This window comes from Trichechus manatus, unplaced genomic scaffold (assembly GCF_000243295.1).
Source record: "Trichechus manatus latirostris isolate Lorelei unplaced genomic scaffold, TriManLat1.0 scaffold00149, whole genome shotgun sequence".
NCBI classification, from domain to species: Eukaryota; Metazoa; Chordata; class Mammalia; order Sirenia; family Trichechidae; genus Trichechus; species Trichechus manatus.
Genome location: NW_004444085.1, coordinates 3510687 through 3525600, shown reverse-complemented (window position 1 = coordinate 3525600; position 14914 = coordinate 3510687). Strand labels below are relative to the sequence as shown.

At 37.2% G+C, this 14914-nt stretch overlaps 1 protein-coding gene across 3 annotated transcripts in view; it reads left to right on the top strand.

Annotated features, from left to right (window-relative positions):
- GTPBP4 (GTP binding protein 4) overlaps positions 1-14914 on the top strand; it is a 44722-nt gene that overhangs the window by 4888 nt on the left and 24920 nt on the right. For 2 of the 3 annotated variants that reach the window (XM_023740151.1, XM_023740152.1), the window contains exons 3-9: positions 10-95; positions 2598-2701; positions 2787-2923; positions 5186-5286; positions 6702-6794; positions 13286-13477; positions 13557-13622. In XM_023740151.1, coding sequence (XP_023595919.1) covers positions 10-95; positions 2598-2701; positions 2787-2923; positions 5186-5286; positions 6702-6794; positions 13286-13477; positions 13557-13622 — 779 coding nt within the window. The remainder of the gene's footprint in view (positions 1-9; positions 96-2597; positions 2702-2786; positions 2924-5185; positions 5287-6701; positions 6795-13285; positions 13478-13556; positions 13623-14914) is intronic. The other variant, XM_004385881.2, reaches the window with a different exon arrangement.

Sequence of the window (14914 nt, the reverse complement as noted above, 5' to 3'; positions counted from 1 at the left end):
GCATTAGACATTTTTACATGAGGAAAGTCAAATTTACTCAACAGAATTACCATGACAGACTCTCTCAGATCTTAGCAGATTTCCCCAAATTGGATGTAAGTGACTCGGGGGGAAATTTTTTTAAATGTATGGTTATCTGTGTGTGCTACTACAAATGTGGTTTTGCAAAACCTACAAATAATGAGTGTTTAACCAGTTTAGTGTGCTCATTTGAGAGAAAGTGAGGGGAACAAGGTAACTGACTTGCCAAAGTAAGTGGTAAAGCTAGGAACAGAATCCAGGTTTTTTGATTTCTTGTTTTTTTTTCCTTTACCCCAACCAAGCCCTGTTTAAGAGGGCCCAAGTTATTTGAAAGCTGTGGATTATACATTCAGAAGCTTAGAATCTTCTGTAAGCTTGTCAGCTTTTAAGCTTCTGCTTGTCTGGGCTTCATCATCTCTTCCCTCTTTCTGAGGCTTCTTTTTCCTATGTCTCAACTTGGGTCACTTATCTAAGGTCCACCTGCTTAAGGTCCACCAGTGTTTGTGATCTTATTGCTTGTCATCAGCAAATGACTGTCAGCTCAGCACTGACCATTTTCTTCACATGGGGGGCTTTGACTTCTGTATTAACCCCCCCCCCAAAAAAAAAAAACAAAGCTGAACTCAGTGTATATTAATTCTGCTACATATTACAGTTTGGCCTTTATTTAGCTGTAGAAAAAACAAGAGGAGAAACTACTTGGCAAAGTCTGTTAACAGAGTTTAAGAAGACCCCTGTGTTGTGATCACATGGTTGCAAGGTTCTTACACATTATGAAATATGACGGGATCAACAATATGTTGTTGAGCCTAAATTTGCCGTTACCCCAAAATAGACTGAAGGTAGGTAAAGGCGTAGAGAAATATTTTTTTTTTAATATTTAAGAAGATAATAAAGACTTGTTTAAAAATAAAGTTGTTTAAAAAAGTTTTTGAACACTTTCGTAAAGTGTTTAAAAAGTAAAAACTCCTACTAGAGGATAGTCGTATCCATCTTTAGAGTGTGACACAGTGTGCTTGATAGATGCTTCTTGAATGAATAATTTCTTGGGGGAAGGCAAGTACTAGAAGATACTGGGGATGAAAAAGGGATGAGAATGAGGTTAAGAATATGAACAGTGAATTTCATACTAGCAAACATCTGATTTTAGCAAAAAAAAATTATGGTTCTTTTCTTTGTAAGAAGTTTCATTTTTTTCATCCTTAGTATTATTTTTTATACATTAAAAGTGGGAGAATTCAAATTATGAACATTCTGTTCCTGTTTTTTTACAAACAATAGTTATCCGAGAACAGTTTCAGAGTAGAGGTTTAGATTGCGTTATCATCATTCATTGAATGCTTGTTATGTGTTACGTACTCTTCTAGGCAGAAGGAATACAGCAGTGAATAAAAAGTCCCTATTCTTGTTCTAGTGGGGAACACAGATAGTAAACACGAAAATACGTAGTGTGTCAGATGGGAAAAAAACAGAGTAAGGGGAATAGGGAGTGCCAGTGAGTGGAATTGTTATTTCTTTGATAAGGTGACATTGGAGCAGAGACTTGAAGTGAGATAGCCCCATGTGGTTATCTGGAGAAAGAGCACTATATGCAAAAAAACAGCAAGTGCTAAAGCCCTGAGGTCAAGAGTATGATGTCTTTGAGGAATAAGGAGACCCAGAAGTCTGAGGCATAGTATATGAGAGGTAGAATACTAGGAGATGGGTTCAGAGAGGTAATGGGTTGGGATGAGGCAAATTCTGTAGGACTTTTGAGTTTTATTCTCAAGGAAGCCATTGGAGGGTTTGGAGCATAGCAGTGACGTGACAGGCTTTGACTTACCTTTTTAAAGGATGACTGACTGCAGTGTTTTGAGTAGACTGTAGAAGGATAAGACATTAGAAGGTTAATACAGTAATCTTGGTGAGCTTGTGGTAGTGGTGAAGGTGTTGAGAAGTGGTTGGCTTCAGGATATCATTTGAAGGTAGAGCTGACAGGATTAGCTTATAGAATAGATGTGGAATGTGAGAGAAAGAAGAATGGAGAAAGATTTCGAGATTTTGGACCTTAGCACCTTGGACAGTGGAGTTGCCAGTTACCAAGATGGGAAAGACTGAAGGAGGAGCAGGTTTGTGGAGGAGAAATCAAGAATTTGGTTTGTATGTGTTGATTGTGACATGTGTATAAGTCATCCAGGTAGAAATGCCAGATAATCTGAAGCTCATGAAAGAGATCTGGCCTGGAGATACAGTGGTTGGAAGAAGAATGGGTTAAAAGGATTTTTTAATATTTTAAAAATTTGAGAAATAATGGCATGTTTGTAGGCTGGTGGGAATCATCAGGTAGAGATGGAAGAATTAAAAATGAAAAACAGAGGAGAGGATTCCTGGAACTAAGTTCTTGAGTAGTAAGAGGGGATGGGATCTAATGCATAAGTCCCATTAACCGAGAGAGTGAGGATTGGGGAGAAGATGCTGGATGTGTGAGGAGAGAGGAAAAGGTGGAATATATTTCCTTAGGAAATTTACTCTTTATTATTAACATGTAGGGATGAGGAACTTTTGGACCAAAATGACAGTTTTGTTCTTTATTATAGGATATCCATCCATTTTATGCTGATTTGATGAATATTCTCTATGACAAGGATCATTACAAGTTGGCTCTAGGACAAATAAATATTGCCAAAAATTTAGTGGACAAGTAAGGCATTTTCTTAATGTAGTTTCTTTTAAATTATTATCAGAAGTGAAAAAAAAAATAACAAGTATTTTTTAATTTTTTTAAGTGTTGCTAAAGATTATGTGCGACTTATGAAATATGGAGATTCTCTCTACCGTTGCAAACAGCTGAAACGTGCTGCCCTTGGGCGAATGTGTACTATTATCAAAAGACAGAAACAGAGCTTGGAGTACTTGGAACAAGGTATTTGTTATACATAAGCAAAAATGGTTTCTAGTATCTTCTGGTAAGATACTTGATCCTTGCTTAGAAATTACTCTTTTTTTTTTGTTTAAAGTATTTTATTGTGGTAAGATACATACAACATAAAAGCTGCCGTTTTAACCATTTTTAAATAAAAATGTACAATTTAGTTTGGCAGTTCCTCAAACGTACAATTCATTGAGATTAATTGCATTCACAATGTTGAATAACTATCACCGCTATCTATTTTCAAAACTTTTTCATTACCCTAAACAGAAACTCTGTACCTATTAACCAGTAATACCCCATGCTCCTCCCCACAGCTCCTAGTAACCTCTACTTTCCATCTCTCTAAATGTGCTGTTCTATATTTTACATAAGTGGAACTATACAATATTTGTTCTTTTATGTCTGGCTTATTTCACTTAGCACAATGTTTTCAAGGTTCATTCATGTTGTAGCATATATCAGAACTTCATTTCTCTTTATGGCTGAATAATATTCCCTTGGATGTGTGTACCACACTTTGTTTATCCATTCAGGACACTTGGGTTATTTCCACCTTTTGGCTGTTGTGATCAATGCTGTGAACATTGATTGGCGTACACATATCTGTCCCTGTTTTCAATTCTTTTATGTATATACCTAGGAGTGGAAGAAAACCTTTTTTGGGGAGTGTTCATTTTTATTATTTGTTGCTTGCGAGATGTGTTGTTTTAGAGATGGAAAAAAAAGTATTTTTTCTCAGTGTTCTTATTCTCATAGGCTAGTTGTTTTTATTGAAAAAGTGACTAGCACTTACAATGCTTACAAATTAATAGCACCATTGAGAAAAATGGAGCCCTGGTGGTGTAGTGGTTAAGAGCTCGGCTGCTAACCAAAAGGTCCACAGTTCGAATCCACCAGCTGCTCCTTGGAAACCCTATAGGGCAGTTCTGCTCTGTCCTATAGGATCGCTGTGAATCAGAATCGACTCGATGGCAGCGGGTGTTCAGGTTTTATTGAGAAAAATTACCCTTTTCATATTTAGTAGGTAAGTTATAGATACTATAACTCATGAGAAAATACCAAACTATATAAAAATAAAATGATTCATAGTTCTACTTATTATTGGTTTTCTTTAAAAAATGCTTTTTTGTGGTGTGTGTTAGGATTGAGCTCTTTTGCTTCCATAGAGATTTATAGCCTCAGAAACCCTATGGGGTCGCAGTGAGTAGGAATAGACTTGATAGCAGTGGTTTTTAAATTTTTATTTAATAGGATAGTTTCCGAATTAAAGTAGAATATTTAACAACAAAAAGAAAAACAATGCAATCAAAAAATGGGTAAAGGACTTGAATGGACATTTATTCGAAGAAGATATACAAATGACGAATAAGTACATGAAAAGATGAACATCATTAGTCATTAGGGAAATGCAAACCAAAACCATAGTGATACCACTTCACATTGACTAGGATGGCTATTGTAAAAAACAAAGGGAAAATAATAAGTGTTGGTGAGGATGTGGAGAAATTGGAACCCTGTCCATTGCTGGTGGGAATGTAAAATGATGTAGCTGCTATGGAGAACAGTTTGGCAGTTTCTCAAAAAGTTAAACAATAACCATTTGACCCTGCGTTTCCACTCCTTTATATATACCCAAAAGACTTTAAAGCAAGGACTCATATATTTGTACGCCAATATTGAAGCATTACTCAAATTACTCAAAAAGCCCATCTTTGACCTATTGAATCAGAATACTGGGTTGGTAGGTACTCGGAAAAGAAGCCCTGGTGGTACATTGCTTAAGTGCTTGGCAGCTAACCAGAAGGTTGGTGGTTCGAACCCACCAGCAGCTCCGCAGGAATAAAAAACCTGGCGATCTGCTCCTGAAAAGATTTCAACCTAGGAAATGGTATGGGGCAGTCATACTCTGTCCTACAGGGTCAGTGTATGTTGGAATCTACTCGATGGCACACAGTAACAAGAAGGGCTTAGCAATATGATTCTTGGTACAGCCAGATTTGGGAAACATTATTCTGTATACCATGTTGACTCTTAACTAATCCTTTTTTCATTCTTTTATATTTTCTCCATCACTTTTACATTATAATTGATGGGGGGGTGAGAATTAATATATAATTATGATTAATTATGTAAGTAACATATAATGGGCTGGAGTGTAATTAAGTCAACAGGAAAATTTCAAGCAAATCTTAAACTTTGAGTCTTGTAAGTTTTCTTAGAAAATTAAACACATTTAATTGAAACTTTTCATAGTGCGTCAACATTTATCCCGTTTGCCAACCATTGATCCAAATACCAGAACACTGCTTTTGTGTGGGTACCCAAATGTTGGAAAATCCAGCTTCATCAATAAGGTTGGTCTGTTTTTTCATTATAAAGCTGATGATCTGATTATTTTAGGTGAAATTGCTATGTATTCTGGGTGTTTGGGATTTAGGATGACTTTGGTAATATTTTTAGCCAACTGTGTTATCCTAGTCTGCAGGAGTATTAAACACCTAAAAATAATTGATTTCCTCATAGGCAGGATTGGCTCTTTGAACCTAGATTTATATTGTAGTTACAGAACCCATTTTATTTTTCTTTTATTTGATTCTTGTATATGGCGTATAAATTTCTGTAAGCCATTTGAGATATTTAAAAAAACTTTTGTTACAAAATGGGAAACTTTTCGAAGGATGTGTTATTTCAGCATATTCTGGGAATGGTATGGCCAGAGGAGTTACTTACTGCAGACACTACACTTACTGAATTGAAATTTCCCAGTCTCTTAAGGTGTTTCTTGGTTGATTTGTCACCTTGGTTGCTGTATCAGCTTTCACAGTTTGGTCCACTATAGTGGTAAGCTGCTGAGCCACTCTTTATTTACCTTAGGGAGTTATTAATTGTGGAGAAGTTGGAACCCTCTCCATTAATATTTAAGTAATTCAGTAACTTAGTGCTTTGGGACAATTTAGCAGAGCTCAAGGAACCTGAAAAGACTAGATAGAGCATTTAAAATGTGGATTTATAAACAATAGCACAGATGCAAAAAAAAATTGTCAATATGTTATAGCTTACTTGGTGACAAGAATACTTGCTTTGAGACAGATTTATAGGTTTTTATTTTTTATCCAGGAGTTGCCATGACATGGTGACACACCAAAGGTCTGTAGTACCAAGTCTTTTTAAACACATTTTCAAATAACATTTAAGCATACTCTGAACTTACCACACTAGGATAGTGCTCTGTGAGCTAATATGGTAGCCACTGGCAGTGTGGCTTTTTAAATTTTAATTAATTAAAATTGAAATAAAAAATCCAATTTCTCAGTCATAGTAACCACATATCAAGAATTCATTAGCAACATCTGGCTAGGGGCTGTATTGAACAGTGCAGATATGGAACATCTCCATCATAGAAAATTCTGTTGGGCATTGCTTTGATAGTGGGATACAAACTGGGAGAATTAGAGAAGAGATTTTGGGCTTCGATTTAAATGATGAGTATTCTCCAGATGCTGAGCTCCCCTGTCCTTTCTGCTGTCTAATTCATGTTCTTGTTCTTTGGACAGGTGGTATGAGGGAAGCAGAGCTAGTCTATTTATAAAAGTTGAGTAACTCCTTTTTACACAGTTTAATCCCACAAGGCCACTTTGTTTGTTTTTTCTACCAAAACAAAAAACAAGTCTTGATAATATGTAGGTGTTTCAGAGGGAAATAAAAGGTATTTTAAAAAAGGGTATAATACGTCTTATAATTATTGAAATTTTGATTGTTCTGTTTTAAGGTGACAAGAGCCGATGTGGATGTCCAGCCTTATGCCTTTACAACTAAATCATTGTTTGTTGGGCACATGGATTATAAGTATCTTCGTTGGCAGGTGAGAGTTCTTATCTTTAAAGGTTGAACAGGTGTCTTTTAATTAGTGGAACTGATTTTGATGATGTCTAAAGCGATCTGTCCGTTTAATATTGCACTTAGTATAGAGTCAACTACGAGCAGTATCCTCTAGAGAGGATTCTGTGGAGCTGAGGAAAATGTTTTTGGAGTCACCAAGAACTTGAAATTTCTCTAAAGAAAATTTAGCTGAGCTTCAGGGTTACATAAAGGCAATTCTCTTTTCTATGATGTTATTCAAGGGAGCAGCAAGCTGACAGCATGGCTTTCTGCATTTTATTAGTCATGGTGCCTTTTTTTACTGAAATGAAGGGCTCTTTGTCATCATTTATACTTTTGTCATTAGAAATGGCATAAACTATTTAAACACATGAAGCAGTCTTTTCCCAATGGAATTTTAATTTTGTAAATTAGGAAGTCTTTTTTATTTATTTCACTGTTGTTGAGACTATACATAGCTAAACATACACCAGTTCAACAGTTTTCTACACGTACCATTTTGTGACATAGATTACATTCTTCGAGTTGTCCAACCATTCTCACCCTCCTTTTCTGAGTTGTTCCTCCTCCATTAATATAAATTCACTACCACCTAAGATTCCTATCTGTTCTTTTCACTTGCTGTTATCAATTTGATCCAGTATAAATAGTTCTTAAAAGAGCATAATGCTCAAGGCAGGCATTTTTACTAGTTAAGCTAAAGTATTGATTTTAAGATTTCAGAGGATGTTTTTGGTTTAAGATTTAAAGATAATCTCAGGGCAGTAGTTCCAGGGGTTCATCCAGCCTCCATGGTTCCAGAAAGTCTGGAGTCCATGAGAATTTGAAACTTTGCTCTGCATTTTTCCCCCTCTGATCAGGATTATTCTATGGAATCTTTCATCAAAATGTTCAGGCACCATCCAGTTCTTCTGGTCTCATGGCAAAGGAGGCAGTTGTTCATGGAGGCTATTAGCCACACATTCCATTTCCTCCTCCTATTTGCTCTAGGCAAATGGAGACTAATTGCTGTGCCCTCCTGGGCTGCTTGCAAGCTTTTAAGACCCCAGGCACTATGCAGTGAACTAGAAGGTAGAACAGAAGCACTAAACATGTTACTAGGCCAGTTAACTGGGATGGCCCATGAAACCATGACCCTAAATGCCCAAACCAAGAAACCAAATCCCATGAAGCTTTTAGCTGTACATAAGCAGCCTCAGCAGGTATTCTTTTTTTGTTGTTGTTGAAAATACATCTATCACAAATTTCGCCAGTTCAACTTTTTACAGGTATACAGCAATTTACAATAATTGGTGGTACAACTCTACCCTTAATGTGATTTTTCCATCCCATAAACTGAAAGTCAGTACTTCATAAGCAGTAATCCCCCCTTTTCCCTTCCCTGCCACCCCTGGTAACCACTAATAAACTTTAGTCTCTATACAGTTGTCTTTTCTTGTCTTTTTTATATAAGTGAGGTAAAACAATATTTGTCCTTTTGTGATTGGCTTATTTCACTCAGCATCATGTCTTCAAGCTCCATCCCAACTGTAGCATGTATCAAGCCATTTTTTCTCCTACTGGCTGAGTAGTATTCCATTGAATGTATGCACCACATTGTATTTATCCATTAATCTGTTGATGGGCATTTGGGTTGTTTCCACCTTTTAGCTATTGTGAATAATGCTGCAGAGAACATTGGTGTACAAGGCTCTGAGTCTCTGCTTTCAAGTCTTTAGGGTGTATTTCTAAGGGTGGAATTTCTTGGTTATATGGTAGTTCTATTTTTAGTTTTTTGAAGAACCATCTCACTGTTTTCCACAACGGCTATACCAATTTGCATTCCCATTAGCAGTGGGTAAGGGTTCCAGTTTCCCCACATCCTTGCCAGCATTTGTTATTTTGGTTTTTTTTTTTCATCTTGGTCATCCTAGTGGAAGTGAAATGGGATCTCGTGTGTGTGTATGTGAGTGTGTGTTTAATGTGCTTTAGGTGAAAGTTTATAGCACAAATTAGTTTCTTATTCAAAAATTTATACACAAGTTATTTTGTGACATAGGTTGCAATCCACAAATTTGTGTCAGCATTCTCCCCCTTTCACTTTACACCTTGGGTTCCCTGTGTCCATTCGTGCAGTTTTCCTGTCTCTCCCTGCCTTCTCGTCTTTGTTTTTGGGCAGGTCTCCTGTACTTGATTGAACTAAGAATTGTGTTCCTCATATGTTATTATTTGTTTTATAGGCCTGTCTACTTTTTGGCTAAAAGGTGGACTTTGGGAATGGCTTCAGTTCAGAGTTAGCAGGATATCCAGGGGCCTTAGTCTCAGAGGTTCCTCCAGTCTCTCTCAGACCAGTAAGTCTGGTCTTTTTTTGTTGAGTTTGACTTTTGTTCTATATTTTTCTTCTGCTTTGCCTGGAACCCTCTGTTGTGATCCTTATCAGAGCAGTTGGGCATCATCTAGTTCTTCTGGGCTCAGGCTAGTGGAATCTGTGGTTCATGTGGTTCATTAGCCCTTTGGACTAATATTTTCCTTGTGTCTTTGGTTCTTCATTCTCATTTGCCCCAGACAGGATGGGAACAATAGACAAATTTTAGATGGCCGCTTGCAAGCTTTTAAGACACAGACGCTGCTCACCAAAGTAGGATGTAGAACATTTTCTTTATGAACTGTGTTATGCCAATTGACCTAGGTGTTCCCTGAGGTCGTGTTCCCCAGCCCTCAGCCCCAGTAACTTGGTCCCTCAGGGTGTTTGGAAAATTTTGCTGAAAATCGTTCGAAAGCAGTTGCAGCAGTACATCGACAGGGAACTGTCAGAAATTTAAGCTAGATTCAGAAAAGGGCTTGGAACAAGGGATATCATTGCTGATGCCAAATGGATCTTGACTGAAAGCAGAGAATACCAGAAAGATGTTTGCCTTTGTTTTATTGACTATGCAAAGGCATTAAACTGTGTGGATCATAACAACTTATGGATAACATTGCAAAGAATGGGAATTCCAGAACACGTAATTGTGTTTATGAGGAACCTATCCATAGACCAAGAAGCAGATCTTCAGATAGAACAAGGGGTACTGTGTGGTTTAAAGTCAGGAAAGGTGTGCATCCGGATTTTATCCTTTCATTATACTTACTCAGTATGTATGCTGAGCAAATAATCCGAGAAGCTGGACTGTATGATGAACGTGGCATGAGGATTGGAGGAAGACTCATTAACAACCTGTCATATGCAAGTGACACAACCTTGCTTGCTGAAAGTGAAGAGGACTTGAAGCAATTACTGACGAAGATCAAAAATTACAGCTTTCAGCATGGATTATATACCTCAGCATGAAGAAAACAGAAATCCTTACAACTGGACCAATAAGCAACATCATGATAAGTGGATGATGTCTTGGATGAAGTATGGCCAGAATGCTTCTTAGAAGCGAGGATGGCAAGACTTTAACTCGTGTACTTTGGGCATGTATCAGGAGGGACCAGTCCCTGGAAAAGGACATCTTGCTTGGTAAAGTAGAGGGTCCGTGAAAAAGAGGAAGACCCTGGATGAGATGGATTGACACAGTGGCTGCAACAGTGGGCTCAAACATTGCATTGATTTGTGAGGATGGCTCAGGACGGGGCAATGTTTCATTCTGTTGTACATAGGGTCGCTATGAGTCACAACTGACTGCACAGCACCTAACGTAACAACAACAGGAAGCTTTTATGACTTTGCCTTGGTCAGGTTGTACCGACTTCCCTTATATTGTGTGTTATCATTCCCTTTACCAAAGTTAACACTTGTCTACCATCTAGTGATTTTCCCTCTCCACTCTTCCCCTCCCTTGTAACTATCAAAGATTGCATTTTTCTGTGCGTAAACTTTTTCTTGGTTTTTTGTAATATGGGTCTCATGCAATATTTGTCCTTTGGTGATTGACTTAGATTGCATTCAGTATGACGCTCTCCAGATTCATCCATGTTTGAGATATTTCTGGTTTCATCATTGTTCTTTATCGTTGAGTAGTATTCCATTGTGTGTATATACCATAATTTGTTTATGCATTCATCTGTTGATGGGCATTACATATTTTTTTAATTAGGCCAATTAACTGGGATGTCCCATGAAACTGTGACCCTAAAGGAGGTGTTTGGTTGTACGCAAGCAGCCTCGGCAGCTACTCTTTTTTTTAACCCCTTGTCGTCGTAAATGTATCTGTCACACAGTATCTGCCAATTCAGCTTTTTACATGCGTACAACTTACTGACAGCAATTACAATAATTGGCTGTGCAACCCTATCCTTAATCAGTGTGATATTTTCATCACTGTTGATCCCCCTTTGTCCCTCCCTCCTGCCCCTGGTAAACACTAATAAACTTTGTTCTTTATACATTTGCCTTTTCTTGTCTGTTTATATTGGTGAGGTCATATAATATTGTCATTTTGTGATTGATTTATTTTACTCTGCTTTATGTCTTCCATCTCCTTCCATATTCTAGCATGTATCAAGACTTCATTTTCACTACTGGCTGTTTCTCCATATTTTTGCTGATGTGAATAATGTTGCAGTGAACATGGATGTACATATATGTCTATTCGTGTGATGGCTTGTATATCTCTAAGATATATTCCTAGGAGTTGGATTGCTGAATAGTATGGTATTTCTATTTCTAGCTTTCTAAAGAGGTGCCATATCATTTTCCACAGTGGTTGTACCGTTTTACATTCCCACCAGCAGTGCGTAAGAGTTCCAGTCTACCCACAGCCTCTCCAACGTTTGTTAGTTTCTTTTTTTTTGATTAGTGCCGGTAATGTTGGGGTGAGATGGTATCTCATTGTGGTTTTGATTTGCATTTCTCTAATGGCTCATGGTTGCGAGCATTTCTTCATGTGTCTGTTAGCCACCTGAATGTCTTCTTTGGTGAAGACATTCCTTTCATATCCTTGGCCCATTTTTTAATTGGGTTATTTGTCTTTTTGTTGCTGAGGTGTTGAATCATTTTATAGATTTGAGAGATTATACTCTTGTTAGATACATTGTAACCGAAAATTTTTTCCCAGTGCGTAGGTTCTCTTTTTACTGTTTTGGTGAATTCTTTTGATGACCATAAGTGTTTAATTTATAAGAACCCAGGTATTTAGTTTATTTTCTGGTGTTTGTACATTGTTTGTTATGGTTTATATACTATTTATGCCATGTATTAGGGCTTCTAGTGTTGTTCCTTCTTTTTCTTCCATGATCTTTATAGTTTTAGGTTTTATATTTATGCCTTTGATCCATTTTGAGTTCGTTTTTATGTATGGTGTGAGATATGGGTCCTGTTTCATTTTTTTACAAGTGAACATTCAGTTTTGCCAGCACCATTTGTTAAAAAGATCTCATTGTGGTTTTGATTTGCATCTCTCTGATGGCAGATGACACTGAGCATCCTTTACGTGTTTGGTGGCCATTTGAGTGTCCCTTTTGGTGTTTGCCCATTTCATTACTGGATTGTCTTTTTGTTGTCGAAGTTTTACATATATTTTGGTTATTAGATTCTTGTCAGATACATGGTTTCTGAAGATATTCTCCCGGTTGGTAGCTTGTCTTTTCATTTTTTTGTAAAATCTTTTGATGAATACAAGTTTTTAATTTATGAGGTCCCTTTTTTTAATTTTGTCTTTTGCTGTTTGTGCTCTGTTACTATAAAGTAATTCTTAAGACATGGTATGGTGTCTTAGTCATCTAGTGCTGCTCTAACAGAAGTACCACAAGTAGATGGCTTTAACAAAGAGAAGTTTATTCTCTCATAGTCCAGTAGGTTACAAGTCCAAATTCAGGGCATCAGCTTCAGGAGAAGGCTTTGTCTTCTCTGTCGGCTCTGGAGAAAAGTCCTTGTGATGCATCAGTCTTCCCTTGGTCTGGGAGCTTCTCTGCGCAGGAACCTCAAGTCCAAAGGATGCGCTCTGCTTCCAGCACTGCTTTCTTGGTGGTATGAGGTTCCCCTGTATCTCTGCTCACTTCTCTCTTTTATATCTCAAAAGAGATTGCGTTAAGACACTATCTAATCTTGTAAACCTCATCAGTATAACCTCATCACAGTGATAGAATTTACAACACATAAGGAAATCACGTCAGATCACACAGTCATACAACACTAGGAATCATGACCCAGCGAAGCTGACAGATATTTCTGTGGGACACAACTCAATCCATGACAGATGGTTTGTCAGTTATTGCAGGTTTTAAATTTTATGACGTTGCTAATGGAAAGAGGAATCCTTTCTGTTAGGGTCATTGACTAGTTTTTTTATGAGCTCTGCAGGATTCCTCCACTGCCATTTTTTAAATACATTTTAAGAATTAGTACTTTTCCCTCAGTCCTTTGTTCATTTTATCATATTTAGTTTGGGAGACCTTTATTTTAACTGACTAATTTTGTCAGGTCTGATTTGGGTATGTGAATACTTCCTGGATGTTTGTAAGTAGGTGTGTAAATAAGTATGCTTTGGAATGATGAAGTGTGGTTTTTAGGTTGTAGATACTCCAGGAATTTTGGATCATCCTCTGGAGGATCGGAACACCATCGAGATGCAGGCCATCACAGCACTGGCCCACCTTCGCGCTGCTGTTCTGTACGTGATGGATCTGTCTGAGCAGTGTGGGCATGGATTGATGGAGCAGCTTGAACTCTTCCAAAACATTAGGCCTCTCTTTATCAATAAGGTGAGCATGATAAACGAATGTTTTAGTTTATGACCTACAGTGTGAAGATAATAATTTTATTATTTTTCTTCCTTGCTAGCCACTTATAGTTGTAGCAAACAAGTGTGATGTGAAGAAAATAGCTGAACTTTCTGAAGATGATCAGGTAAATCACCTAAATAGTTTTGTAACAGTTTCAATGCTGCTTATCTACTAATTCCAAATCTCATTTTTAGACACAAGTATAGAAGGAATTTTAGCAATACTAATCCAGTTTTTCATTTTATAGTTAATATAATGGCTTCAGTGACATGACCATTATAAAAATTCAGTGGCAAATTAAAATATAGGTTTCCTGATTCCTCCTCTATCTTCGGGTCTGTGGGGAAAAAAAAGTCCATGTGTTTAATGTTTGCTATATATAACCTTTGGTAAATACATTTACTTTATGTAAGAAGGACTCGCATCTTCAATTGATGCCTTTTAGAAAACAGAGTACCTTAAGATATGCTTTATCTCTTTCCTGCTTCAAAGTATCTTGTATACTAGAGCAATATTTTCTAAAGTTTATGGTTAGAAAGGATGTTCATAAGTATTACTTAAAAAAAGAGGTTGTTGGCTAAATATGTTTGGGAAATGAGTTTCTGTAAACTGGTGCAATATACGACTTTTCAGAACCTTGAATATGTAGTATTTACTGTAAATTTCCATGAGGAAGATAATACTGTTATGCATAGTTTTTCAAACTAATTTGACCCTGCAGTCCTTTCTAAGAGGCATCGTTCAGGATAATCTGGCATTGCACTGCAGTAGTGGTTCTTGGAGTGCTGGACCAGCAGCATCACTTTCACTTGTGAAGTTGTTAGAAATGCAAATTCTTGGTCCGTCACCCCAGACCTGCCAAATCAGAAACTCACTAGTCTGTGTTTAAACAAGCCCTTCAGGTGATTCTGATGTACACTGACAAGAACCACTGCAGTAAATAATAAATTAGATCCAGCCATTTCTCCTGGAATATACTTTGTTGACATAAAATGTAAGGCCTTCAGATAGAAGGAGTATTCTACCCTTCTTTCAGTGTCTCTTTCTTGTTCTATTTGGAAATTTAATATTTGATAAGAATTACATTTTTTTAAAACAGCCAGACTGGTTTCTTTAAAGAGCTATAATGTATTCTTTAAATTACTAATTTTATAAACATGGACCTCAGAGAATTAACTTACCTTTAAAAGAACTCATGTATCTACTGTAATTTCAGTTTTCAGGCTAAAATGAATTAGAGGGTGGTAGAGGGGAAGAGAAGGTCCTTGGGTGGCACACACTTGTCTACTAACGAAAAGGTGGGCAGTTCAAACCCACCCAATGACACAATGACACCCCAGAAAAAAGGCCTGGTGATCCGCTTCCATAAAAGATTACCGCCAAGAAAACCCTATGGAGCAGTTCTACTCTGTGTTA